The sequence below is a fragment of the Rattus norvegicus genome, chromosome 1, assembly GCF_036323735.1.
Source record: "Rattus norvegicus strain BN/NHsdMcwi chromosome 1, GRCr8, whole genome shotgun sequence".
Taxonomy (NCBI): Eukaryota; Metazoa; Chordata; class Mammalia; order Rodentia; family Muridae; genus Rattus; species Rattus norvegicus.
The window spans coordinates 176,044,934-176,072,078 of NC_086019.1; the positions used below are offsets into that span (position 1 = coordinate 176,044,934).

General features: G+C 46.6%; 1 protein-coding gene across 3 annotated transcripts in view; it reads left to right on the forward strand.

Annotated features, from left to right (window-relative positions):
* Parva (parvin, alpha) overlaps nt 1-27,145 on the forward strand; it is a 157,799-nt gene that overhangs the window by 63,209 nt on the left and 67,445 nt on the right. The window contains exon 1 of one of the 3 annotated variants that reach the window (XM_017589619.3): nt 24,311-24,608. The exons of the other annotated variants lie outside the window; for them this stretch is intronic. Coding sequence (XP_017445108.1) covers nt 24,581-24,608 — 28 coding nt within the window. The 5' untranslated portion in view covers nt 24,311-24,580. Of the gene's footprint in view, nt 1-24,310; nt 24,609-27,145 lie in introns of those variants that run through there. 3 annotated transcript variants of the gene reach the window in all.

A 27,145-nucleotide genomic window follows, 5' to 3' on the forward strand; every position in this document is an offset into this window, starting at 1 on the left:
GTGGATTGGCAGAGAGAGCACATTTTGTGTTGTTCGAGTCTAGCATGAGGTTGAGAGTTTTAAACTGTATTAGCCCTTTGTCCCCTCAGCTATGAAAATGAGAAAACAGCCCTTTCCCCAGGCCCATCTTTTCCGCACACCGTCGTTCAGCTGCATGTTGGTAAATGTTCGACCAGATTTCCAGGGGGGAAAAAAACGTTATGTGTAGGAACAAGTCTATAAATGTATTATAACTTTCCTAACATAAAAGCCATGTAGCATACATTTCACGAGCCATAATAAAATCTCTACTCCTCCACACAGTGACTTCTGTTCCGGCTGTGACTCAGAGTGAGTGCTTTTGCTGATTTCTGTTAAGTTCTTTAGGCCATGGTGCCTTGTGCTGCAGCTGAGCCATTAGAATTTTCCCCTAAATCCACTCATCTTTCCCTAATAACTATTGCCATAGCCTAGTGTGCAGCATAAAACTGTAATCCCAGTATTGGAGAGATGAGCCAGGAAGATCTCGTTTGTGTCTCAAAAAAAAAAAAAAAAAAAAAAAAAAATCCCAACGTAAGGACTGGGATGGTGGCTTAGCCAGTAAAGTGACAGAAACCCATGTAACAAAGCTGGGTGCAGAGGTACCTGTTTGTAATCCCAGAGATGGAGAGGAAGGAGACAGGCCCCTGGCCTGCCTAGGACTCACTGACAACTAGCCTAGCCCACTAGGTGAGTTCCTACTGAGAGACCCGATCCCCAAAACAAAAGTCTAGTCTGGGGCTGGAGTGATGGCTCAGCGGTTAAGAGCACTGACTGCTCTTCCAGAGATCCTGAGTTCCATTCCCAGCAACCACATGGTGGCTCACAACCATCTGTAATGGGATCTGAGTGTATTCATCTACATGAAATAAATAAATAAATATTTTAAAAAAGACTCATCTGACAAAATAATTCATAGTAAGGGTACTCGCCACCAAGCCTGGAGATCCACATTCAATTCCTGGAACATCGTGGAAAGAGAGAATTGGTTCCATCAAGTTGTCATTTGGATATCCTTTGACCTCTACCTATGCGAGAGAGAGAGAGAGAGAGAGAGAGAGAGAGAGAGAGAGAGAGAGAGAGAGAGAGAACACAAATCCCCATGACTGGAGTTGTGGCTCTATAATGAAGTGCTTGCCTGCATGTGTAAGGCCCTCAGTTTGACCCCAGCACTGTAAACAAAGAAACACAATAGCTTGTTTTTTACCCCGGTTTTTCACCTGGACTTCTGATACTCCTTAAACCGCCACCTCTTTCAGCTTCATTGGCAGCGTGTCAGAACTTAACTCCTTCACCCGTGCTGCTCCTGACAGCAGCTCTCAAAAGTTGGGAGATGGCATTCCTCCTCCCAAGATGTTATTCACAGTATAGCGAGCGCAGGCTTGACTCACTCGTTAGTTTAATCCATCCTGACGGTTCCTCCACCACTTCCGTAGGTCTAGATTAACAAAACGAGGAATCAATCATGGATGAGGACTCCTCCGGAGGCACAGTTTTCCTATCTCTAGGGTGTCAGGACCCCTGCGTATATAGTGGGAGGAGATCTACTTCTGTTCTATTGCTTTGAAAATGTAAATAATCTCCAGTATAGTAATGACAAACCGTTACCCTGTGAGCATGTATTACCTTCCTTTCAAAGGACACAGCAGCCTCCTCTAGTCAGCGGTTTCGCTGTCTTCCTAGTTTCAGGTTCTCATGGCCAACCACAGTTTGAAGATGTTAAATGGAAAATTACAGACATGAACAATTTATACATTTTAAACTACGTGTTCTTCTAAGTGGCATGCTGACATCACATGCCTTCTTTTGCTGTCCTGCCCAGGGTCCTCCTCTTCTGTTAACTTACTATGTCCACACTGGGTGTACTTCCTACTCCCTAAACAGTTAGATTTCTAGGTCATCAGACTTAGTGTCAGGGGATCCCAGTGCTTTTAAGCAGGTTTCAGTACTCTCTGTGATTCTGGCTATCTACTGGAAGCCTTGAAATGTAAACCTTAACAAACCACCCCCCAATAGATGAGGGGCATCAGGTGCTGTAACTTCTTAACTTAATAATTTTAGCTTGTTTAATTGACTTCCTAGACATTCCTGAGTGTCAGCTCAACACAATGCCTTCGTTCACAGTGAAGGCAAAAATCTCCGTTGGTTAGGAGCCATGGACTCTTCCTCACTATGGCCTCCTAGACACACAGTTAGTTAGCAGAGGTTACCTCTTTTCTGAGTCTTGGGAAGGGGGTATTGATGAGGTTGGGGGTTATGATTCTATTGTGTCTTTCTCGCTCATCATATGGTGATTTAGTGAATTCTGTAGTGATGTATGTTTAATGAATTCTGTAGTAACTACACATTTCACGTTTATTTCCAAATACCAAGGAGACAGACAGGCAGGCAGGCAGGCAGATTGGTTGTGTATAGCTGTAGCAGAGGACTTTAAGGATAGATTCCCTAGGGCAACCATCAAATGAGTTACCCTAAGGTAATTGACTCCCTCCTGACCCCTGCCCTCACCTCCTCAGAGATACCAAACCTTCTAAACCTGCCCGATAGGTTTAGATGCGCTCACTCTCTACCTTTAACCCCCTCTGATGCTACTAGCACAAAGGAACAGAATTTCTCATTGCACATAGGCCAAACTTATCAGCAAAGCAAATGTTTATTGAGAAATTTGACCAGTACAAGTTCCTCCACCCAGCTCCAGCCTCCTCCACCTCGGTTTCTTTTATTTGAGCAATCAGTATCCCTTTCACACAATTGGGCAGGGGGTGGGTAGGTGGGGCAGCCTGTTGGGCCTGCTTTAGGCCTGACTCCCAGGAGACAGTGCTTACACTAGTTGATAAGTAGATGACTGCCCAGATGCTCAGCCAAAGCCCCCACCCCACCCCTGCCTGGGCAGGCCACCTCAGAGACCTTGGCCAGCAGGCAAGGACAGAGACCCTGGCATTTGACAGGCTGGCTGCCAGTGTAACCCAGATATGAGCCACACCTATCCCTTGTTCACATCCTCAGGGTCATGAGCCTCTGACTGGCTACCACTATGTCCTCAGCCTCCCTCTGCAGTCCCTTCCAGAAGTCACCAGCCCCCTTCATGCCTGTGGGAATCCATGTTGTCTCCAGTAGAGAACTCAATGCTTTAGAGTCAACCCAGGGCTTCCAAAACCCTAAGCGTTTCTCTGGTATGTCTGCTACTCATCTCCAGTCCTCCCGTGCCTGGGTGGGTCCCCTCCCGTCTCCCCACATCCCAGTTCCTTTAAACAAGTTCCTGTGTGCTTTTACCAGCCCTGGAAGGCACACCTGTCCCCTTGTTAAGGCCCTGCCAGGTGTGACAAACTCACCCTCACCCAGCTGAGACTCGGCCGTCTGGGACTTTCCCTTGTCTTCTGCGTTTCTAACTTTAGCATCATTCCAACTCAGCACCAGTTGGGAATTCCCAGCCTTCCTTGCTCTGGCTGAAGCTGGGGTCCTTGGAGATGCAGAGACACTACATTGGAGTGACCCGTGCCGACCAAAATCACAGATATGGGACCACTACCTCTAAAGGAATAATCTCTTCAGAGGGGCTGCACTGTAACGACATCCATATTTATGATACAGTCATAATAAAATCATTTTTTCAGTTATACTAAAATGTTGCCTGTTCTGCTTTGGGTTGTGAAACGACTACCGTAGCTGAGTAATGGTTAAGTCATGGGTTGGTTTTTTTTTTTCTTCATTTGTTTTCTTGCTCACTTCTATAAAATATTGCTTACAGATGTTTGAGAATTTATATTAAAAGTGAATTCCAATAAAAAGCCTGTTAATTCAGTGATTTAGCCTGATCCCCCCCCCCATCTTTTTGAAAAACAACATGTGTGCTTGGGATGGGGCTGTGCCTTCCCGTTGTCATTTCCTGAGATAAACGTGTTGGGAAACGAAGAGTGTTGGAACAGACGTAAATATCACTTCATGTAACCGACGATGAAAGCGGCGTTTAGAGAGCCTGAGTAGAATGCAGTCTGACTTGCTTTGAAAGAGATTTATGATCATGGGGTCTGATGCTCTGTCTCCCACGGGTTCTGTTAGTGACTGTTAACTCCTTCCACTCTGAGTTCTGTTGTGCAGCCAGAGGAGGGGTAAGCTTGCAGGTCGATGGGAAAGGCAGGAGGTGGAATCTTGTCTTAGTAAGTCACCCAGACAACACCAACAACTACACACACACAAAAGCAGGTTGGCCAACAAAGAGCCACATTCGATTGTGTGGATATATTTTTTATTACGCATAAATATGCATGTCTGTATGCTTATGCACATGGGTATAGTGTCTGCAGAGGCCAGAAAAGGGCCTTAGACCCCCTGAAACTGGAGTTATAGTTAATTATGAGTTCCCTGATCTGGGCTGGGAACTGAATTTGGGTCCTGTACAAGAGAAGCAAGCACTTTTTTTTTTTTTTTTTTTGGAGTTGGGGACCGAATCCAGGGCCTTGGGCTTGCTAGGCAAGCGCTCTACCACTGAGCTAAATCCCCAACCCCAGAAGCAAGCACTCTTAACCCCTGAGCCAACTCTCTAGCCATGGATATATCTATTTTTAAATTTTTATTTCATTTCTATGTGTGCATATATGTGTTTGCCTGTGTGTATGTATGTGTGTGTGTGTGTGTGTGTGTGTGTGTGTGTGTGTGTGTGAATGCCCATGGAGGCCGGATGACAACATCAGATGCCTTGGAGCTCAGGTTGCAGGAAATTGTGAGCTCACTGATCTGGGTGCTGGGAACTGAACTTGGGTGCTCTAACGTAGCAGCAAGTGGTGTCAAGTGCTGAGCCATATCTCTAATCCTAAAAGTGTAAACACGGTTGGGGGAAAATAACCTTGCTTTATCTAACAAAGGAAGGCACAGACAAAATGAAAATAATTCAGCGAGACAGTTTCTTCTTGTAAAAAGGGGTGACCAGAACGTCAACTGAGCTAGTACACACACTAGCCAAAATGGCCTTTTATCTCTGACACAGGCGGTAACTACACCTCATCCCCTTGGTGAGAGTTCGACGTCACAACACAACATGCAATTGACTAGTCAGAACAGAGGAGAAGGGAGCACTTCAGCCTTGGCCACGCTGACTTTGGTAGCAAAAACTTTTTCCAAATATTATGTATACTGATGTCCCAGAAGGTTTTTGTTTTTGTTTTTTTTTTTTAAAGATTTATTTATTTATATGTAAGTACACTGTCTTTATCCACACCAGAAGAGGGCATCAGATCTCATTACAGATGGTTGTGAGCCACCATGTGGTTGCTGGGATGTGAACTCAGGGCCTCTGAAAGAGCAGTCAGTGCTCTTAACCGCTGAGCCATCTCTCCAGCCCTCCCAGAAGGTTTTTATGTTATCTTTTTCTGTGTTATTATCAAGAATTTCCATACGTCTTTGTGTGTGCGTTCACGTGCATACGAGTCTACAGATGCGTGCAGGTGCACATACACAAGTGAATATGTGTGTGGAGGCCAAAGGACGCTTCAAGTGTCATTCTTCAGACACCATGCACCTTTTTTGGATACAATGTCTCTCACTGGCTTGGAACTCACCAAGTGGCCTAGGCTGACTAGGCACCTGTCCCTGCCTCCCAGGGGTGTTGCTGTTAGTTTTTACTTGGGGTGTGGGGATCAAATTCAGATTCTCATGCAAAGCAAATATTTCACTGGCTGAGCTATCTCCCCAGTCCCAGTCCCAGCCTTTAAAAAGGGGAGAGGTAGGAGCTGGAGAGATGGCTCAGTGGTCAAAGGCAGAGTACCTGGGTTCAGTTCCCAGCCCAGACACAATGGCTCACAGCTGTCTGTAACTCCACTTCCAAGGGATCTGCACCCTCTTCTGGCTTCTATGGACCCAGACATACATGCAGACAAAGCACTCATACACATAGAAATAAATTTTTCCTTAAAAAGAGGGCGAGCAGAATTAATATTTCCAGGGGTTACTTTAGACAGCCGTGTTGGGGCCTTTTTTAATCTGAGTGTATTTTCTGCCGCACCTCTGAAAACCAATTCCCACAACAGAGATTGCTTAGGCTGGCCCCAGGGTTCCACAGCGGGGAGGGCGTGGCTGCAAATGAGGGCTGTTGTGGCTGACTCTGAAACATGCAACTGGATGGAAGATAGCAAGCGTGGTTTTAAAAATTAAAAGGTGTATTAGCCTGAGCTGTGCTGGTGGTTTTAATACCCTCAGAGGGAGCTGGGGGAAGCTGCTGTTTTGAAGGACCAAGATGAAAATACTTCTGGACTTCTAGGTCAAAGGTCAAATTCCTTCTGCAGGTGGGAACCACTGCACCTCAGGGAAATACCGAGCTCCATTTCTTCAATGACCTTACCCATCCGAAGCTTTCCCGGAATCTCTTATCGTTAGTTCCCCACCCAAAGAATAAGAATAAGAATTTTTAAAAATCCCACGCAGTCTGATTTTACGAATTTTCCCATCTCTTATTTGAGTTTGCAATTTTCTCAGATAACAGATGGCCAGAAAAATGTGTAAGCCCAAATAAAAGGAAAGAACAGTCACACTGCTTCTTCGTTGTGTGTGTGTGTGTGTGTGTGTGTGTGTGTGTGTGTGTGTGTGTGTGTATGTTGCCTTTGGAAATTAACATTATGTAAATGAACCCTCTGGCTTGAAGGAGGAGCTTTTGGTTGCTTTAGTTTGGACATGTATAAGTCTCTCTCTCTCTCTCTCTCTCTCTCTCTCTCTCTCTCTCTCTCTCCTCTCCCCCCTTCAAGCTTTTAATGTTTCCTTTTAAAGAGAAAGAAGAGCAAAAGCATTTGGTAAGAAACGTTTTACAAGTTGTTTCGCCATGGCCTGCCTAGAGTGAGGACGAGTCCTGGCATTGGCAGAGCCCTAAGAGGAGGGCCTTTCAATTGACAGGAAGGAAGAGATCCAGACCAGGGTTCCAGCCCCTCTGCTTTGGCATCCTTCTTTCCTCAAGGAGTTAAAAGTGTGGGGTTGGGCGTGAGCAGCCAGATGGATTCTAACAGTAACATGGTTCTCATTGTTTAGATTATCCTGTTGCAAGTACCGTGTCTCATTTACCTTTTATGGAATAAAGTGGAAAATTGACCACAGATGTAAGTAACCAAGAACCATGGCGAAGCTGTTGTTTGCAGGCCTCTCTCCTCCCCTCGCTCACACACCCGATCCTGCAGATAAAAATGAAGAGGGACCTGTGAGGTAGAGTGAGGACGAGCTTCCCTTCTATCATACACAGGCCCGGGCCTCCTTAGCCCTGTGTTCTACAAGTGTGATCCTTGGCCGGGAGAAGTGCGTACAGGCTAATGTCAGACTCTGATATCCAGCCAGTGGTTAAAGCAGGGTGCACATGAGCGGTTTTCCCAGATGTGTTTGAAGGATGGTGACGTGAAGTCATCACCCCACAGCCTTGCTTTCTACAACAGAGTCAAGGGGTGATGTAAGGGACCTAGAGAGCATGGAGAATGTTGTGCTGGCCTCGCTTGATTGCTGTCACAGCTGACGGATGGCAGATTAACCAGGGGATGGGTCCTGCCTGGTCCCAGAATGTGTTTCTAAGATTTACAAAGAGCTGAGGACCTGGTATAGACCCACATAGAAGTGAGCATGTTAAGACAGGCCTGCATTTTCCTTACAGGTGCTCTCTAGGATTACCGAAGCATAAATACCTTTTTAAAGCCTCTGGGGGGAAAGTCATAAAGCCGGCCTTAAGATGACAGCCTCTTGTTTTCTGTTCTTCCTTTCCTCCTCTGCCCTCCTTTCACCAGGCCTTCCTGGGTTTTACCTCAGGCCCTTCTCTGGGGCCAGAGCCATCTCTGAGTGTGACTGAACCAACAGTCAGGTGACTGAATCCAGCTTCTGATCTTTTGGAGGAAGCAAGGGTCAAATTACCCTTGAAAACAAAAGTACCTCCAAAACAAGTGAACTGCAGGCTTGTCTTCACTCTGTATGGGGTCCACCATGAAAAGGAGCCTCACTCTGGCCACATATAGTTTCTGTCTCCTTCACCCCCAACACACAGACACACACACACACACACACACACACACACACACACACACACACACACAGACACACACACACACACAGACACACACAGACACACACACACACACAGACACACACACACACACACACACACAGACACACACACAGACACACACACAGACACACACACAGACACAGACACACACACACACAGACACACACACACACACACACACACACACACACACACACACATTAGTTCTGCCTCCTGCCAGGCCCATATTCCTCCCTAAGCACTTCCTTCTCTTTGGAGTCCTGGCTCTGCTGCCAGGAACCCCCCCCCCCACGCCTAGCCCCCTCCTTGCGAGCCTTTTGGGAAACCTGGGCCTGCCTTCCAGTACCTCGTCTCTCCCAAGCTTCAGGCGTCTTCATACGTCCACTCAGGTCACTCTTCCCTGCAGCTCCTCCTCCCCAGAAGCTGGGGTACTTGGTGTACACCCACACCTGACTTTTAGGAGCCAAGGTGTTCTTGGCATTCACTTCATTTCCCTATCTTAAATGGATCATACCAAGTCTGAATATCAGCTTTCCCTGGTCACTGTTCTCCATCTTTCTTCTTTATCTTTCATGACCCTTCTTTGACCCCTAATGACCCTCCATTCTCCAGAGCCTTGGTGTCCTCCCAACCCAGTCTAGTTGACAGTTGATGATTCCAGCCACACATCACCAGGGTGAGTGACACAAGAGTGAATGTCCCTGATTTCACCCACTCCACCTCCAATGTCTTCTGTGCTCTCACTGTCAAGAACTGGGTTGTTCCCATGTGAAAGAACTAGCGATGCTCTGCCAGCCTGCTTCAGTTCCGCTGGGGATTGAGGTTGATAACCTGACCGCCCCCCAATCCCACCCCTGGAGACACACACACACACACACACACACACACACACACACTCACACTCATACATACACACACTCACACACACACTCACACTCTCATACATACACACACACTCACACAGACACACACACACTCATACATACACACACACTCACACAGACACACACACTCATACATACACACACACCACACTCACACACACACTTGCACAACACAAACACACACTCATACACACACAAACACACATATGCATACACACACTCATACACACACACTCACCACACTCACACAAACACACACACTCTCACACACACACACACACTCATACACACACACACACACACACACACACACACAGGCACCCATGCATACACAGCATGCATGCACTGAGCTTCCCAGTCAGCAATGTTTCCTTCCCTTAATCACCTGCCTTAATTCATCCAGGGAAGACAAGCTTTGCTTCCATTTGCACAGGTCTTGACTCCACTCCAAGGTCTCACTTCCCACCTCTCAGGTCGTTCTTCATCATCCCGAGTTCTCTTCTGTTGCTGTCTTCTCTTCTGCCCTTGTGATAAGGGTTCCTTGGGTTCTCCTTTCTCTCTCCCTCTTCTCCATTCCCCAGTGGCTTTCTCTTTTCTTTTTGTTTCTGCACAATCATCACGACCCTGCAGAAGTGTAGCAGGTTAGCTGTTCCTAAGGCTGCACCTAAAAGCTGGCTTCTAACTCAGCACGTGGGAATAGAACCTCTGACAGTGGCCCGTGACGTTAGCAGTCTGTGTCTGTGATCACTTGGGAGTCCTAGGGGAGAAAGTGTTCCTCTAGTGGTAATGGTGAGGGTGGGTGTCTGAGTCTGTGGAGTTTAGAGCAGAACTTGGCTGGCCATGTTGGCCATCCATATTCTCACCTGCCAGGCAGATGGGCTCTGGCCTGGAACGAATCTGCCATCCACAAGCTGGTTGGGCCATGGAAACTCTGTGGGTTTTGGAATTATTCTTGATACTCCAAGCCTACTCTCCTCCCACCGTGGTGTGTCCTTGGGGAACTGGTTTCTCCCAGCCGTATCTCTGTTATTATTTGTGAAATGCTCTCATTCTTCCCTGAGGAGGACGGATAATGTACTAGTGGGAAGATAGAGACATCATACAGTAGGTGATCAGGCTGGTATGGTGACATTGTTCCACCCTAACACTAAGCCTGACACCTGCCAATCACCAACAATTACTTGTAGCCTCTTTCCTTCGTACACACACTAGAATGAGAGTTGAGAAGAGTCCTGGAGCTGGACCCAGACCTCAGGCCACTGAAACCCCATGCAACTCCTTTAGATCAATGGTCTTACATCAAGGTATCCAGGACATCAGGCAGTTAGAGTTGTAGAGCTGGGAAGGTCAATGGGGCTCAGGGAGATGGGATGTGGCCTGGAAAGACTGCTTGGCATAAAAATGTCATGTGGTATAAAATAAGTAACAAGTCATACAGGATTTTGTGGACAGTAGTTAAGGAAAATCAATACCAGAGGCACCAGGGAGCCATTGAGTATTTTTTAATGAGAACATGATGGAACGGGATTGGGAAAAAAATAAGTTCCCCGATTGAAAAGGTATTTTGGAGAACTAGGGATGTACTCCGTTGACAGAGTGTTTGCCTAGCATTCACAAGGCCCTGGGTTCTATCCCAGCACCATATAAAACCAGATGAGGTGGTACATGCCCGTAACCCCAGCAACATCAAGGTGGAGGCAGGACAGTCAATTCAGTGTTATCTCCACCTACACATGACTATGTGAGATTCTGTCTACAAATAAATAAATGACAGATAGACATTTCAGTTGGAGGATGGGGAGGAGGAGGCGGCTGCAGGAATGGGACCCTGATCTGAAGCAATGAAGGGTTAGATTGGGAAGGAGAGAAGGGGCCACCAGACCGTCCCCAAAGAGGTTATTGAATCTATCAGTAGCAAATTCAAGATGAAAGCAAAAGATGACTTAAAAGTAACTCCAGAGTTTGTGTTGGAGCTCTCAGTAGACACACACAATGGAGGCCTATGAGAATTCACATCCTACCCTGGTGGCCCTCAGTAGCTGTGGCTTGCTGCGTTCAATCCCAGAAGAGAGACCTTTGCAATGGTTACTGAACCAGTTGAGTGTGTGGTCTGTGCCTTGCTTTCTGCATACTTCATTTTGGTACTCTCTCCCTTGTGGGAGGAAGGCTCTCCCTCCTGGGGTGACCTGTCAGAGCTGCCTCACACCCTCGGCCTCCACTTTGTATGAGGCAGCCTCTTGTTTGCCACCGAGTACTGCAAGCTAGCTGACCTGGGGCTTGCAGAGATCCTTCTGCGTCCAGCTCCCGTCCTGCTGCTGGGGTACTGGGATGGAGGTATGTACTGCTGTATCTGGTTTTATGTGAGTTCTAGGGATCTGAACTTTGCACTACAAGCCCTGTACCTACTAAGCCATCTCCCTGGCCCCATTTCAGTGTTCCTTACTAATTTATTTGACTTTTGCAAAGTACTAGTCTGTAATGATTTGGAAATAATAAAAAGATAACGCTGGGTCTTCTCTGTCTGGCTTGAGAACAGAAAAAGAAGAAGACACAGGATCTGTGAGAAAGGACAGGCAAGGAGTGGAATGCAGGACATGGTCTCCCCACCTCTGCCAGGCAACCTTCCACCTATCCTTCATAGCCCACTTCTGGGTCCCCCTTTTCCAGAAGCTTCTCTGCCCCCCCACCTGCACCCAAGTCTTAACAAAGGTCCATCCCCCTCCCCTGTACTGTAAGAGCATCCACGTCAGCATCGTCAATGTACAGGCTCTGGCCATCTTGGAGACCCCCACTAGATAAGAGTGATGTGAGAAGAGCCGGCAGTCATCTCTTCTCTGCATCTACCCTGCCTTGCATGCTGTTAGGACACGGGGCAGGCTTGTTCTCGTGAACTGAGCTAAGGAGAACCAAATGGAATTGAAGGAGCAGGCTTGGAGACGTTCGGAGATGATGATATATGGGGCAAAGATAAACTTGCTTAGGCTGTGCTTGGCGTCCAAGTCTCCTTCCAGACCAGGAGGAGGAGGCTTTCTTCTGCTGTGAGTTAGATGGTGGGTGTGGACTGGGGTTCCTGATGGCTGGAGCTGGCTGAACAGCTAGGGTGGTGAGCTTGCCGGGAAGGCAAGAGATGGTACCCTGGGCTCTGCTTCCAGTTCACCTTGACCTTGGCCCTCTGATGAACTATTCATCCTAGTTTTTCATCATTATTCATTCATCACATACACTTCAGACCTTATCGTAACTCATGAACTTAGCCAGCATTCAGTATCTGCTGAAGTCTTGCTCTTTCTCTAACTCTGTGTGAGAGATGTTATCCTTCACCTGAAACCCTCCCAGCAGAGCCATTACCACCCACATCTCACAGATGAGCTCACAGAGGTTGAGTCATTCGCCCAAAACTAAGGCAGCTGGTCAGTGGCAGAATTAGGTTTCAAAACCTTTCTTTTCCTCACTGTGGACAACACCCACAAGTACTGCTCAGTAAATGTGTTGGGTTACTCTAGAGAAAGTGGGATGCATCATGCAAGGGAAGGGAAGAGGGAAGAAGCAGTCTGGGCTAGGGGTTGGCCAGGCCAGTTCTGAAGAGGAAGGGAGTAGGGGTGGTGGAACCTGGGATGGTCCATCTCCTGGCTCCTCATGGGACAGGAAAGAGAAGGTATATAAATAGGACTGAACCTGGAACTGGGCATCGTAGTGCAGACTTTAGTAATAGTGCACGGGAGGCAGAGGCAGGTGGAACTCTGTGATCTCAAGGCCAGCCTGCTCTACAGAGTGAGTTCCATCCAGGCCAGCCAGGGCTACATGGTGAGGCCCTATCTCTTAAAGCCAATGGTATCGAGTCTCGGATGGAAGGTAGTCAATGGACAGGGACTGTGGGGCTGTGGCAGGGGATACTGCGTGCCTTTTGATCCAAGGGACACTTGTGAATGGTCACTTAGAGTCTCTTTGGGCTGCACTAGAAGGTCTAGCTGTCTCTCAGGATTCGTCCTACGCTCCCTTTATGACCTGAGGACCTCAGCTATCAGGCTCCCACTTTGCAAATGATTGGGGCCTTGTTGCCTTAGCCACGGTTAGCCTTTGCTGTGATGGAAGAAGCTATTTAGACTGACCATTACACTGTCCTCTGATGCCGAGATGTCCAGAAGCCTTGCTATGTGAGAGGGCCTGGGGAACTGCTTCTGTCTAACCTTTTGACACTGTACCATGGTGTTGTACCGACAATGGTCAGGCTTGCGAGCTGTGTAGTTGTGCTTAAAAAAAAAATCATGCACACACACACACACACACACACACACACACACACACACAGGAACCCTCAGAACACTTAAAACAAATTTACGATTTTTGTGGTGGACCCATTCGCAGTTATCCCGGGGTACGTGGTGTCCATGGGTCACAGGTTAGATACCTAGAAGACCTTATTTGACTCCGTGACTGAAAACCAGCTGGTTGCATCCCAAAGCTTCATGTCAATCCCTCCTTTTCTTTGAATAGCATATTCTCTGTTTATTGTTCGATAAGCTAATTCAAGTAAGTAGTGAGCCTTGATCATAATCACCCAGAACTCCCCTTTTCCACCATCCCCCCTTTCTAGTACCCCCAACAAGTCTCCTGCTGCCTTCGTGTCGTCTCCATTTTTTTTTCTTTTTTGTAACACACTAGAGTCTAGTCAGTGCTGCCTGTTGGCTTGCTGACCGATCACGTTGGCTTGATCCCGTGTGGGTAGCTACAGCTGTTGAGTTCCCGAGAACAACGTCTGTGTCCTGTCCAATAGACAGTCTTCCACCACCCGCCCCTCTCATCCTCTGGCTCTGACGTTCCTTCTGCCCTCTTCCCCCATGTTCCCTGAGCCTGTGGAGAGGGTCGACATAGACATTTTTAGAACTGCACATTCAATAATCGCTTATCCTGACCATTTTAACCAGTTACGAACCTCCGCATTGACTGCTGTCCTCTACAGAGAGAAACTTCTCTGGCCAGGGTTGAGAGCAGCACTACTCTCTGAGTCTAAGCATAAATATTTAGAAGGCAGTCTGACAGTCTGTCCACCTCTTGCTGTCAACTCTTAAACAATTTCCCACGCTCAGCCCAGGGCATTTGGCCACTTGTTTTGGTCCCACCCACGTCACCTCTCCCACCTCTGTCCCTCTTGCTTTCTGTGCTCCAGATGCTGGCCCCCTTTCCTTAAACTTGCAAAGTATCTTTCTCCCCTGAATCCTTGGCACCTTCTCCTCCTCTTCCCAAATGTTCCTTCAGGGAAGAACTTCAGGGTAGACTTAGATTCATCTCTTCTCAAACTCAAACCTCTATTCAAATCTTTCTCCCATGATCCACCTCCTCGGCCTCCATAAGCCTGTGATCTCATTGACAACAGCATTTCTAGTTGCTTTTAGCCCTTCATCCTGTCTGGCCTGTCCCTGCTGGTACCACATATGTGTGGGCTTTTTTTCCCTTCCCATTGTGCCTCTCGTCCACTCAAGTGTAAGCGTCTTAGAAGAAAGCCTTTCCTGTCTGTGGTTTTGTCTAGACCAGCATCTTGAATAGTTAGTTGTTGGCATTCAATGTACTGCCTCTATGGTTCAATTAGTATTTGGTGGGCAAACGAATCCCAGTGGCCATTTTCTCTCTCAGTAATCTGAATAAAGACACAGTGATCTCTTTGATAAATGATATGTGCTGGCCCTGTGGGGTAGCCAGATATGGGGCCGGCAGCCACATGTGGTCACTTGGAACTATAGGAAGCTGGCCACACTTAAGAGAGAAGCCAAGCAGATCCCCTGAGAGAACAGAATTTTATTTCCTGGGGTTCTCTCTTCCAGACCTTGGGGGCCCTACCCATGAACTTGTCTCAGTGTCTGTTTAAAGCAACACCCACTTCACGCTCACCTCATCCAGGACAGCTCAGCTCTGCTTTCTGCTTTGGGCTTCATGAATGTCTGGGGAAGAGCCTCTGCTTAGCTTGTTGGAGGTGTTGGCTCAGTTCAGTCCCTCGCAGTCAGAGGACATCACCATGTGTTTGCTGGTGTTGGTCAGGGACTTGTCTTGCCCTTTAGAGGTCACTCCCACCCCCTAAGCATCAGCAACAGAGTTTGCTGCTCTGCACGGTGTCTCCAACTTCCTCCACTGCCTGCAGGGGCAAACTGCTCCAAAAGGCTCCTGGGATTAGGTGGACTTACCTAGATAATCTCCTTTGAGTAACTCAAAATCAAAACTAATTACATCTGTGAAATCTCCTTTCCCAGTAACCTACCACCAGCAGGCCACGGGAGCCCAGACTGGTCACAGCCCTGGGATTAGGGCAGGAAATCATAAGGGGCCATTTTCGGATTCTGCCTACCACAAGTATTTTTTTTTAATCTGCTTTAATTACTGGGCTCGGGGAAGGGGGTTCTGTTGCTTATGACCAAAGAGTAATGAGGATAAGCCCCAGAGGCCTACACTTTGGGGAGAGGTGGACTATAAACATCGCCTTTCTGACCTCTTCAGTTTCTGTCTCCAGGAGAGTTGAGGCTGTGGAGGTGGGGACTATAAGACCATCTGCCCGGCTTCAGGTGCCAAAAATAATGAGCGTGCCCCTTGCCTCCGAGCTCTCCTGCAGAAAACTTAACAAACAAACAAACGCCATATTCTGGGCTGTGGATATGGAGATGTGGAGTACTTGCAAGAAGCCTGGCACCATAGACCAGGCAGTAATCCCAGCACTTAGGAAGTAGAAGCAGAAGGTCCACAAGTTCAAGGTCACACTCAGATGCTTACTGAGTTTGAACCGATCCTGAACTACATAAAACCCTGTCTTTAAATAGAAAAGAAAAAAAATCCTTAAGGATCACCATCCAAGTGGGGTCACGAGTGGTCCTGAGTCTTTCCCCATGATTTAACTGATGAGCCGAGCCCACACGGAAAACACGGCGTGTAAGCGGCTAGAGGATTCCAGGTACTGATCAAAGGAGTGAAGTTGGCTAATCGGTGCCGTGAAGCTGGAAAGCCATCCCATGCGAGCGTGTATTCATCCTGACGGTGGGATCAGGATATTCCACATAGAAAGAAATCAACTGGGTTAAACATGTAAAAGGGAACTGCAAGGCAGAGATCAGAGGGTTTCAGAAGCGCTTCACGACTCAGAGAGAAGTCGCCAGCCAGATCTGCTGAGCAAGGCAGCAGGACGCAGAAACGGCACTTCTGGGATTTTTGCCTCCCACTGCCTGCTGTCCGCTTTTATGGTCCACGGTGCTGCGGGAAGTCAGAGAGGCAGAATTGCTAAACAATTCACTGCCTAGCTTCAAAACACCGATGATCACAGCAGAGGGTCAAAAATAGCATGTGAGAAGTTAGAGTGGAGGGGAGAAACTCACCTTAGGAAGAGAGGGGCTGGCAGGTTGAAAGATTGTAAGTTACCAAATCAGAAAGATTTGAAACTAGGGAGGCCTCCCTGCCGCCGCCACTGCTGCCGCCACTGCCGCCGCCGCCACTGCGGCCTCCAGCTCCTACTGGTACCAGCTCTTCTTTCACCATGTGTGTCCCAGGTATTAAAAACAAGTCATCAGGCTTTTGCTGCTGAACTATCTCACCAGAGGTCCAAGATAGACAACTGAACTTCTGCCTCTTGGTCATTAGAGAGTTAACAATATTAATGCACGTTTATATTTGACAAAGCATTGACTGAGGCTTACTCAACCATGCCCCAGGCATTTGGCATTCAGAGATACAATCTACTGACAGAAAAGAATACCTAAGTGCTTGGACAGTACAGTCAGTAGATGACGATAAGTGGGGGCTACGAGGAAATGGCCATTCAGAAGATGGCAATGATGGACTTCTGTGTCTAATGATGTTCTGCCCGTTGTGTGGCCTGGGGAACAGAAAGCAACAGGGATGGGATAAAGCCAGGACAGGGGATGCAAGCTACAAAGACAGAATGGGCATCTGGATTACAGTGTGGACCACTTTGTCCAGGGTGCAGCCTTCCTGCAGCCAGTAGGTTGAACGGAGGATCCTGCCCTGCAGAAAGGGGGCTGGCAGAATTTTGAGGCATGCTGTGGTCTGGAGCCAGCTCTGTTTCTAGAAGGAACTAGACGACTTCTAACTACTGTGTACCCAGAGCCAGCTCAGTGATGGAATCCGGGGAATGCTGCTCCATTGTTGCTTGTGTCTCTCTGAGGCAGCCTAGAGATGTTAGTCCATCAGATTTTGGAGCTTGAGTAAAGTTTAATGAATGCTGGTTACAAAAGAATGAGCTAAACACATTCCATCTAAAGGGACAAGAGTGGGGTGGTACCCAGTTCAAGGGATGGTGGTATGGGGAGAGCCCCCAACTATCAGGACCTACGGCTTTTCGTTGCAATGCTCTCAGGGAAGAAACACCCCAGTGACCTCCCCTTCCCTCCCAAATGTCTTCAGATACTTTTCCTTGATCCAGCTCTGGTCAGGGCGGAAGGCAGTAATGCGGCCACTTTTGTGCAAAGAACGGGAAGAGGAAGGCACAGACGGGTTGCAAGGACAGAAACAGGACTTCTTGTAGTTTAACCAACCCTAGGTCCCATCTTAGTTGGCCCTGGCCCTCTTGACACCCTGACAGTCTTAGGAAGATTGGGATCTGGCCTTGGGTAAGGCTGGGCCTCAGGCTAAAAATCTCTGTTGCTTCATGTGGACGGGAGCTAGGAAGAGCCGGGGCTGGCACTGTACCTTTAAAATAACAGCTCGTTTCTTACATATGGGGGCCACATGTCTGCAATTTTCCAGTACGGTCTCAATTTCAAATATTCTGCCCCATTTTACCCATAAGAACATTGGCATTTGTCGGATCACATGTTCCAATTTTTGACTCAGAAAATATGGTCACTGTATCCCCTAGACCACAACAAATGCCAGATGGCTTAAAGAGCTAATTTTTTTAATGGCACACTTATCCCAATTGTTGAGGAAAGACAATTTTCTGACTATTGAAGCAATTGAAGAAATTATCAGTGACAAGTTTGACGGGCTCAATTATATTTTTTTAAAAATCACCTCCTTTTGGTATATGAAGAACACCAACAAGCAAAGGAAAAGGAGAGGCAGTAGCTGAGGAACGGCGAAGCAGGACAGCTGACACATCAATGGCCACATCTCTGGGGAAGAACTTTTTTAAAAATCTGCAAGGACACGATTAGGCCTTCACTTTGGGAGGTAGGGAGATGGCTAGACAATAAAATGCCTGCCATGCAAGCCTGGGGACCTGAGTTTGGATCCCCAGCCTCCTTGTTCAAAGCTGGGCGTGACCCCCAGTGCTGTAACCCCCGTGTTGGGGTAGAAAGGGAGTCAGGAAGGTGCCTGGAGCCAAATCACTGTCATTTTACCCCACTCAGTGAGCTCTAGGTTTAGTGGGATATTTTCCTATCTCGAAAAATAAGGTGGAAAGCAATGGAAAAGACAGCCAGTGTTGATCTCCACACATATGCACAGGCACCCATACATACACATGCATACATGTCCTTACATGTGCCTACATATCACACACACACACACACACACACACACACGTTTTCGTTGTTCAAAGGCTGAGTGGGCAGGTCATACATGGAAACTGTAAACAAGTCTTAGGAAGATAAAATTACAATTCACATTAAGAGTTGGGAGTCAACATTTCATACCTACTATGTTATCAAGGCTAACTAAAAGCCATCAACTCTAACCTGGGCAGAGTTTTGTGGAAACATCCACCTGGGCTTTGAAGCTATGAGTTATCTTCTCATTTTTCCCTCCTAGATAGCAAAGTGATCACAGCATGTTCCTTTCTGACCCAACAATTCTACTTTTGGAAGTAGAGTCAAGAAACAAGGCAGCTAGTCCAGTCCAGCGATAAGGTTCGGGTGAGAAGCTAAACTCCGTCAATTCTCATTCCCTGTGATGAATTGTTCTGGCCCACTGTCCCTTTATTGTCCTAGAGATTCTAACCAGAGGCAAGCTTTCCAAATGGAGAACTATAGGAACCCAGTCAGGACCCCAGAGCTCTGAACTACTGTTTCCTTCTTTAGACAGGTCCCTGTGGTCAGGACAGGGGCTTCCAGAATGGTCGTGTATGCACCATCTTCCCTAAATGTGAGCCACGAATGCCGAAGTGCCTTGCTGTAAGCGGCGATGAGGCTCTTTCTGTGTCTCATGAGAACCCTGTAACATAACTGTTCACACTGCCCACGAAAGTGCTTCAGCTCCGTGCAACATCGCAGCGGAAGTATTTTTAAAACCTCAAATGCTAATCTGCTAAAAGTAAAAGTGGAGGTGAATGGCGACCATTCGTAATGCAAATGTGAACCTTGAAAAACCTAACCTATGACCTTTTGAGGGGGGGTAAAATTTTTGAGGCAAGGTCTCATGTGTTCCAGATTAGACCACTTTGAGGCTGAGAATGACCTTGAACTTCTGATCCTCCTACCTCGACCTGAATTCTGGGATGACAGACACCATGCCCAGTTTGTAAAGTGTTTCTGATGAGCCACCATGTGGGTGCTAAAAACCAAGCCCCGGTACTCTACAAGAACAACAAGTGCTCTTAACCACTGAGTCAGTTCCATTTTCTTCCCTCTTAAAGACAATTTTTGGCATTCATTTATTTTTCGGGGTGTGCCTATATGTGCACATGGATGCCACAGTGTGCTTGTGGGGATCAGAGAGCAGTGTGCAGAAGCTGGTTCCCTCACACTACCAAATAAGTTCTCAGCATGGAACTCAGGTTGTCGGCCAGCTTGGCAGCAAATGCCTTTGCCCAGTCAGATGCTCACTGGGCCATCTTACCTCCTCCCCTCCCTTCCCTCCCCTTCCCTCCTCCTTTCTCTTCCCCTCCCTCCCCTCCCTCCTCTCCCTTCCCCTCCCCTCCTCTCTTCTCCTGTCCTGCTCTTTTATGTAAATCAGTGTGAACTGACATTTGGCCACACAGCTTTATCGGAATTGATGCAGGGGAGAACTTTGTGTAACAGAAAAAAAAAAAAAAAAAAGAAAGAAAAGAAAAGATGCCTGTGTGTTACAGCAACTCTAATTTGAGTTATTCATGATGTTTAACTTGTTTTGAGATTTTAAATCTCGATAAATAGATTTTTATGTTTATCCAAAAGGTCGTATATTATTGATGGCCAAGAAGCACCAACCATGGAAGGGCTTGTCAGCAACATTGTGGACAGCTGTGTGGGTTCACTCACTTTCACTCAGTCTTAGTCGGGGTTTCTATTCCTGCACAAACATCAGGACCAAGAAGCAAGTTGTCGAGGAAAGGGCTTATTCAGCTTACACTTCCACATTGCTGTTCATCACCAAAGGAAGTCAGGACTGGAACTCAAGCAGGTCAGGAAGCAGGAGCTGATGCAGAGGCCATGGAGGGATGTTACTTACTGGGTTGCTTCCCCTGGCTTGCTCAGCTTGCTTTCTTATAGAACCAGGACCACCATAATGAGCTGAGTCCTCCCCACTTGATCACTAGCTAAGAAGATGCCTTGCAGCTGGATCTCATGGAGGCATTTCCACAACTGAGGCTTCTTTTTCTGTGATAACTCCAGCTTGTGTCAAGTTGACACACAAAACCAGCTGGTACACTCTTATTCTGCCGACTCTGACTCTCTTTGACCTCATCCTCTTTAGACATTCTTCTCAGCCACATCAGTTGTTCTCTCGAGGGGCCATTTATGTGTCCCTTCAGGGGACACTAGACAATGTCTAGGGACATTTTTGGGAGAGTCAGAGGATGGCATAGGGCAGAGAGGCTATTCAATCCCTCAGTGTGCAACACAGTTCCCTGCAGCCAAGGACTGCCCAGTGCAATGGTCAGTAGTGCCTGTCCTGAGCTTGGAGCTGCACTGCGAGTGTATCAGGCACTAACATGCCTTAACAGCAAGGCCACTCTCCGGATGTTTTGCACACTAATAATCACCATCAGTAGCTGATATGCTAGGCGTGGTCCCAAGCCATCATATCTGAATGTTCACCCCTTTTTAGAGATCACTATTCCCTTATTTTACTAAAAACCAAAGAGTATGGGACCCAAGAAAGCCAAGAGATGAGAAAGTAACTACCCTGCCTTAGGCCACACAAGCCAGTAGCTTGTGAGAATGGTCCTCATAGTAAGAATGGAAAAAGAAAAGACTTTGTATTAACTTTTTTTTTAATTTAGAGAATACTTTATTAGTTTTTGTAATCAAACCCACGTATATAAGACCTTACATATTTAATACAGTGTGTTACCCCTGTACAAATGGAAAAAACTTAAGTTCAACATTTCTAGACCAATATGGCTGTTAATTTCTGTACAGTGCCAACTCAACACAGTAAACGGGGATACTTTTTTCCAAAGTTGACAGCACAGGTAAAGTTTCAAAAAATTCAAATTATATATCTGTATATATATATATATTTATATTTATATAAAAAGACCAATAATAGCAGTGTGTTATGCATCAACAGCAGCAACAGCTTTTCCAGGTTCTGCAGTCATCTGAACAAAACTGTAGAGACATCCAGCACACTCCATTAAAAAAAAAAGTAAAAAAACAAAACCCGAGAAAACAGCACAGTTCTGTTACTCTTGTGGTACCTGGCACCATTTTTTTTTTAAATTAGCTTCTCAATCATCATCTGGAAAGAAAACATTCTGAGCAACATGTATTAACTTTTAAACTGTGTGTATATGTGTATGCATGTTTGTGTAGGTGAAGATGTGGATACCTGTGTGTGAGTGTGTGTGGAGGCCAGGGGCCCACATCAGGTCTCAATCTTAGTCTCTCTCCACTTTATATGTTTACAGTTTATTGTATTATAATTACATGGATGCATATGTGTCTGTGTGTGGGTGTATACAAATGAATGGTGCCATCAGAAGCCAAATGCATCAGATCCCTCTGGAACTGGAGTTAGGGTGGTTGTAAGCCACCTTGATGTGGGTGCTGGGAGCTAAACTTGGGTTCTCTGTGAGAGAAGTGTGAGACATCTCCCCAGTCCCTCATCCCTTATTTTTTGAGACAATCTCTCTAAGCCTGAAACTCACTGATAAATTTAGATGGCTGGGCAGTGAGCTCTAAGGATCTGCCTGTCTCTGATTTCCTCTCACTGGGATTTCAGATGTGTGCCGCTGTGCCTGGCTTTCGTGTGTGTGGGGGTGGGTGGGAGGGGGGATTGAGGGTCTGAATTCAGATCCTCATACTTGAGAGGCAGGCACTTCACCAGCAGTCATTTCCTCAGCCCTTTAATTTTTATTCAATCAAGAGCTTTGGGCAAAGTCATGTCTTTTGTCTTTGCTGGGATCTTGTGGAATAGATACATTCTACTTTCCAAGGTACATAGAAATTAAGACCCGGCGGAACTTGGCTTGTGTTTATAAACTGGTGCCATTTGAAATTATTCTAAGTCTCCCTCTACTGTACTGTAATTCCAAGAAGGCAAAGGTCTTGCTTGCTTTCCTATGCTGGTAGCAACCCCCACCCCCTCACCTTCGGTCTGGCAACAATGTATATGTATGATGAAGAGAGAAGGAAGTAACTGTGTATCCGGCATCCTTAGATGGGTGAGTGTAAGCCTGGCAGTGGCTTGGCCTGTGTGTCATATTTTCTTTGCATGGGTGTTTTCCTGTGGTTCCTTCATTCCCTGGGCCCTCAAAGCTGCCCATGAGAGAATTGTCTTAGCCACCCTCCCCCATCTGGTTTGAGCCCACTTAGATATTTGTATCTTGGACTTTATCAGAAAAAGCAAAAAGGCATCTGATCTTGAGTGGTTTAAAACATGTGGTAAACCCCTAGAGTTCCAGACAGGTCTGAGTCCCTACAACCTGCTCTCATAGGGAGGTGGACATCCATGTGTCCTTGCTTAATGAAATTTGATGACACAGAAGACTAGATAGATCCCTCTTTTCCCTGTCTGCTATCTGGATATTTTCAGAACCTAGATAATTTTATCCTATTTACATCAAACACGTAGGTAATGCTAGACTTTGATATCTGTATTATTTCTGGGGAGGCCTAACAAGATTATGAATGACAGTAATTGACATTACATGCTTTAATTAAATTTCCTTTGCTGTGAATCAGAACCTTTTAGCTCAGTCCTACAGTGCAATCTCTAGGTTGGTCTTTTCTATACACTAATAAGTTAGGCAGTAGGGACAATGTAAACTCATTTTTTGGAGATTCTCTATCTTGTAGATTAAATGGGATAATGTATCTAAGGGACACAGCTTGATGCTGGTCACATAATCTTTTAATTAAAGGCCATTAAGTAAATTTGCATATGTTGGGTCTGTTAGCTTCTGGCTAGTTGGAAGAATATTAGACTTCTTATGATATTGTAATCACTGATTTGGCAGGTACGAAAAGTGCCCTTTGTCCTCTGACTGTGGGTGGCACTGACCACGATTTCCCTTTCTAGGGATTCTAGAGGGTCAGTGGGGACTTGGAGTTCTCTTTTTCAAGAAAAGAGAAATTAGCACCAGAAGTAGCCCCAGGTCACCCCAGCTCAACCAAACAAAACTCTTCCTCCACTGTCTAGAACAACAGACCAGCCAGAGAAGAGAATCCTAGGTATCAGGTCCTTTAGACCTAACCTTCTTTTTATGCGTGGAGAACGTATCCAGACCTCAGAAGATACACTGTCTGTAGCATCACCTTCCAGAACAGTCCACACCTTGGCCTTCAAGATCAGATGCTATAAAGAATGAAAATTTCTCTAATAGGTTCAGGGGACAGATGAGCTGTCTAGGGATTATTCTTACTCTCATTAACAAGACCATTGTCATTAACTTGCTCCGTCTGTCCCCATGCCTAAGACAGGGAGACCTTTGCAGGGCCCCAGTAGACAGGCCTTAGTAGTGGTCATCTCTGCTACACCCTGCCTTTATAGTCCAAGCATCTTGGTACCAAGTTCAGTACCAATGCCAGTCACCTCACTACTCTGTCTGCAAATGGTGCTGATGAGTGGTATAGCCTGCCTCTCCTACCCAGATTCTGCATCAAACAGAACAAGCAGCAAACTCCATGAACCACAGTGACAAGCATCTAAAACCCAACAGGGTTTTCTTTTCTTTAACACAGATCTGAACTTACAAATGTGTCTTTGGGGGTTCCATCACCTTAGTTGTCCTATCCATAAGCTTAGTGCAGCACCCACATAACTATTGAGAGAAACCTTTGGGGGTACCACATGACCACTGCATGCCCAGAGCTGGCTGGAATCACCTAATTGTACCAATACCTTGCTTCTGCCTACACTCACGACTTCTAGTCTGTAAGGGGATAAGAAATTTCAGAAGATCCTGTGTGGAGTGGCTCCCAGCATTGACCCCCTAAAAAAGGGCAACAAGCCTTCTACTGGTGCCTGCCCTGTCTCTACCCATCACTTGAGATATATACCCCAACAGAGCAGAAACAAACAGGCAGTCCACATCTCCGTTGCCAAGAGGCAGGAGACAGGATCCTGCTTGCTCTTCAGCAGATCCACAAGTCTCAAGTGGCATCATATTAAATTATATAGGCAGCCACGGGTGCTCAGCCGAGGCTGTGCTCCCAATCGTTCTAGGCAAGCAGCAGCCTCCTCAGGAAGCTCTGAGAAGGATCCTATCCATAGCTTTGCAGACCTCCACAGGGGACCCCACAGAGAGAGGGCAGCTGCACAGAAGAGACGATGACTGTGGCTACAGTGTTAGACCATGGGCTGCGGGGCACTTTGCCCTAAAGGTAGGACCAAACATGGACAGAGTTGAACCTGGTAGGTGGGGGTAAATCTGTCAGGAGTGCCTTGGCCAGCTCCTTGCATTTGGGTTTCTGAGATGAAGCCATTCCCTTCATTCTCTTGAAGGATGTGCATGTATGCACACAGGACTTTCTGTCTAAGGTGGTCAGACTGGCTGTTAGGGAAAATGTGGAGGGGTGGGGAATGAGATAAATAGATAGGTAGGGAGTGCAGGACTTAGGCAAGGCAATCAATAACCAGTTAGGCCATATTCATCCTCCACTCCTAAATGAAGCTTGGACTTGCACTGCACAGAGAAATGTGTGTGTGCCTCTCTGTGAGCTGTCTCCTGCTAACTGCTTTTCCCAGGATATGTCTGCCAGCTCTCCTCCATTGCTGGGGCAGAGCAAGTGTCTCGATTGTCTCTGGTGGCAGGAAGATAAAGAACGCAAGGATCCCGTTCTTGAGAGCTTTCGATGCAATTCTCCCACCTGGTTTAGGATGGCTCAGTTCCAACAGGAGCCCTGTGCATTTGATTGATGGGTGTGCAAGGTTGTTGGCAAAATTTTCCTTCTATAGTAAAACGGCTTGAAAGCTCACATTCGGGTCTCTGACTGGGCAGAAACATCCTAGGATGTTTGACAGACTGCATCTGTTGGGTTGCATCTGTTTGTGCTTCTTGATCCAAGTTCTAAAGACCATGGTTAGTGAAAATCCAGGAGGTCTTCCTGGCCTCCTTAAAGATGTGTAGGAGAATATCGGCTCCCTTGGGGTTCTCTTTGCTTCTGTCTGTGATGAAGTCTATCATGTATGAAGTCACTATTCACCCCTCCAGGAAGCCATTTGTGCTGAAAGTCCCAACCAGAGAGGATGACTGCTTAGGCAGAAGAGAGGAGACAGGAGGTATGGAGTCCACTACTAAGTTCCAGAGGTCCCTCCCTGAGCAGGACAAGTGTCACCCTGGCGTTGGGATGGCCCTGGGAAAGAAGGTGGTGAGAGGGGCCACACCACCCATAGGTGGCACTTCAGTGTTGTTTCCCCAGGTACCCTTAGAGAGCAGCGAATATTTCCTAAGCAATTGCCAGTTATCTGTAATCTCTTTCTTCATAAAAATTGCACTTGGGCTGGTGAGGTGGGTTGACGAGCAAAGGTGCTAATTGCCAAGCTTGATGTCCTGAGTGTAATCCGGGGAACCACATGATGGAAGTTGTCCTCTGACATCTACACACACACACACACACACACACACACACACACACACACACACACACACACACACACGAGTAAATAAATTTAAAAATCTTTTTTAAAAAGTTTTTTTTTTTTGGTTCTTTTTTTCGGAGCTGGGGACCGAACCCAGGTCCTTGTGCTTCCTAGGTAAGCGCTCTACCACTGAGCTAAATCCCCAGCCCCTTTAAAAAAGTTTTAAACCTTAAATTGCAATTGACATATTTCTTAGCTTCTCTTGAGTACATTGATGAGTATATATTACATATTGGTGAGGTCGTTATATGTGAAGATTTTCACTGCTGCGTGTACTTCCTTCATTGTGGTTGGGGTGTGTGTGTGTGTGTGTGTGTGTGTGTGTGTGTGTGTGTGTGTGTGTGTGAAGGCATTGGGTGTCTTCCCCGATTGCTCGACTGAGGCAGCATCTCTCAATTGAACCAAGAGCTCATTGTTTGTCTAGGGAACCTAGATTGTTTGCTTCAGGAAGCCCCTGTCTCTGCCCCTCATACACTGGGATTATGGGTGGGCCACCATGTGCAGCTGGCCCTCTCATGAGTCCTGGGGATCTGAACCCCAGACCCCATGCTGAGCCATTTCCCAGATTTCTTTTTCAGCCTGGCATTATTGTAAGTGTGGCAAGTGGCTTGCTCTCATCTGCCTCCTTGGTTTTGAAAACAAACCTTTGCCTTACATCTGCTCATCACTCCAAAGGGCCATTAAAAGGAAAAAGAAAAAAAGGCCTGGGTATGATGGCAGATGCCTACAATCCAAGTCCTGGGAGAGCTGAGGTAGGAGAATGGCAGAGCCTTTGAGACTAGATGCAGTTACATGTAAGACTTTGCCTCAAAAAGACGACATCTTTTCAATTGAGAAATTATAGAAAACAACTGACAATATAAAACACACACAAACCCAGAAAGGATAGTGATTCCCCGCCCCCCCAAGTAAATCTGTCAATCAATTCACCATGAACCAATGATCTTTACTTTGTTTTTTGAGACAGGGTTCACTGTGTAGCCCTAGCTGTCCTGGAACTCACTCTGTAGACCAGGCTGGCCTTGAACTCACAGAGATCCACCTGCCTCTGCCTCCTGAGTCCTGGGATTAAAGGCGTGTGCCCTCACTACCCAGCCAACCTTGATCTTGATACTTCTTGATTCATCTCCCATCTCCGTTGGAAAGTTAACTTGGATTAGATCCCAAATATACTACTACTACTACTGCTGCTAATAATAATAATAATAATAATAATAATAATAATAATAATAATAATTTTATGTTATCATAAAGGCTTAATTTTTTACCATTTATTTAG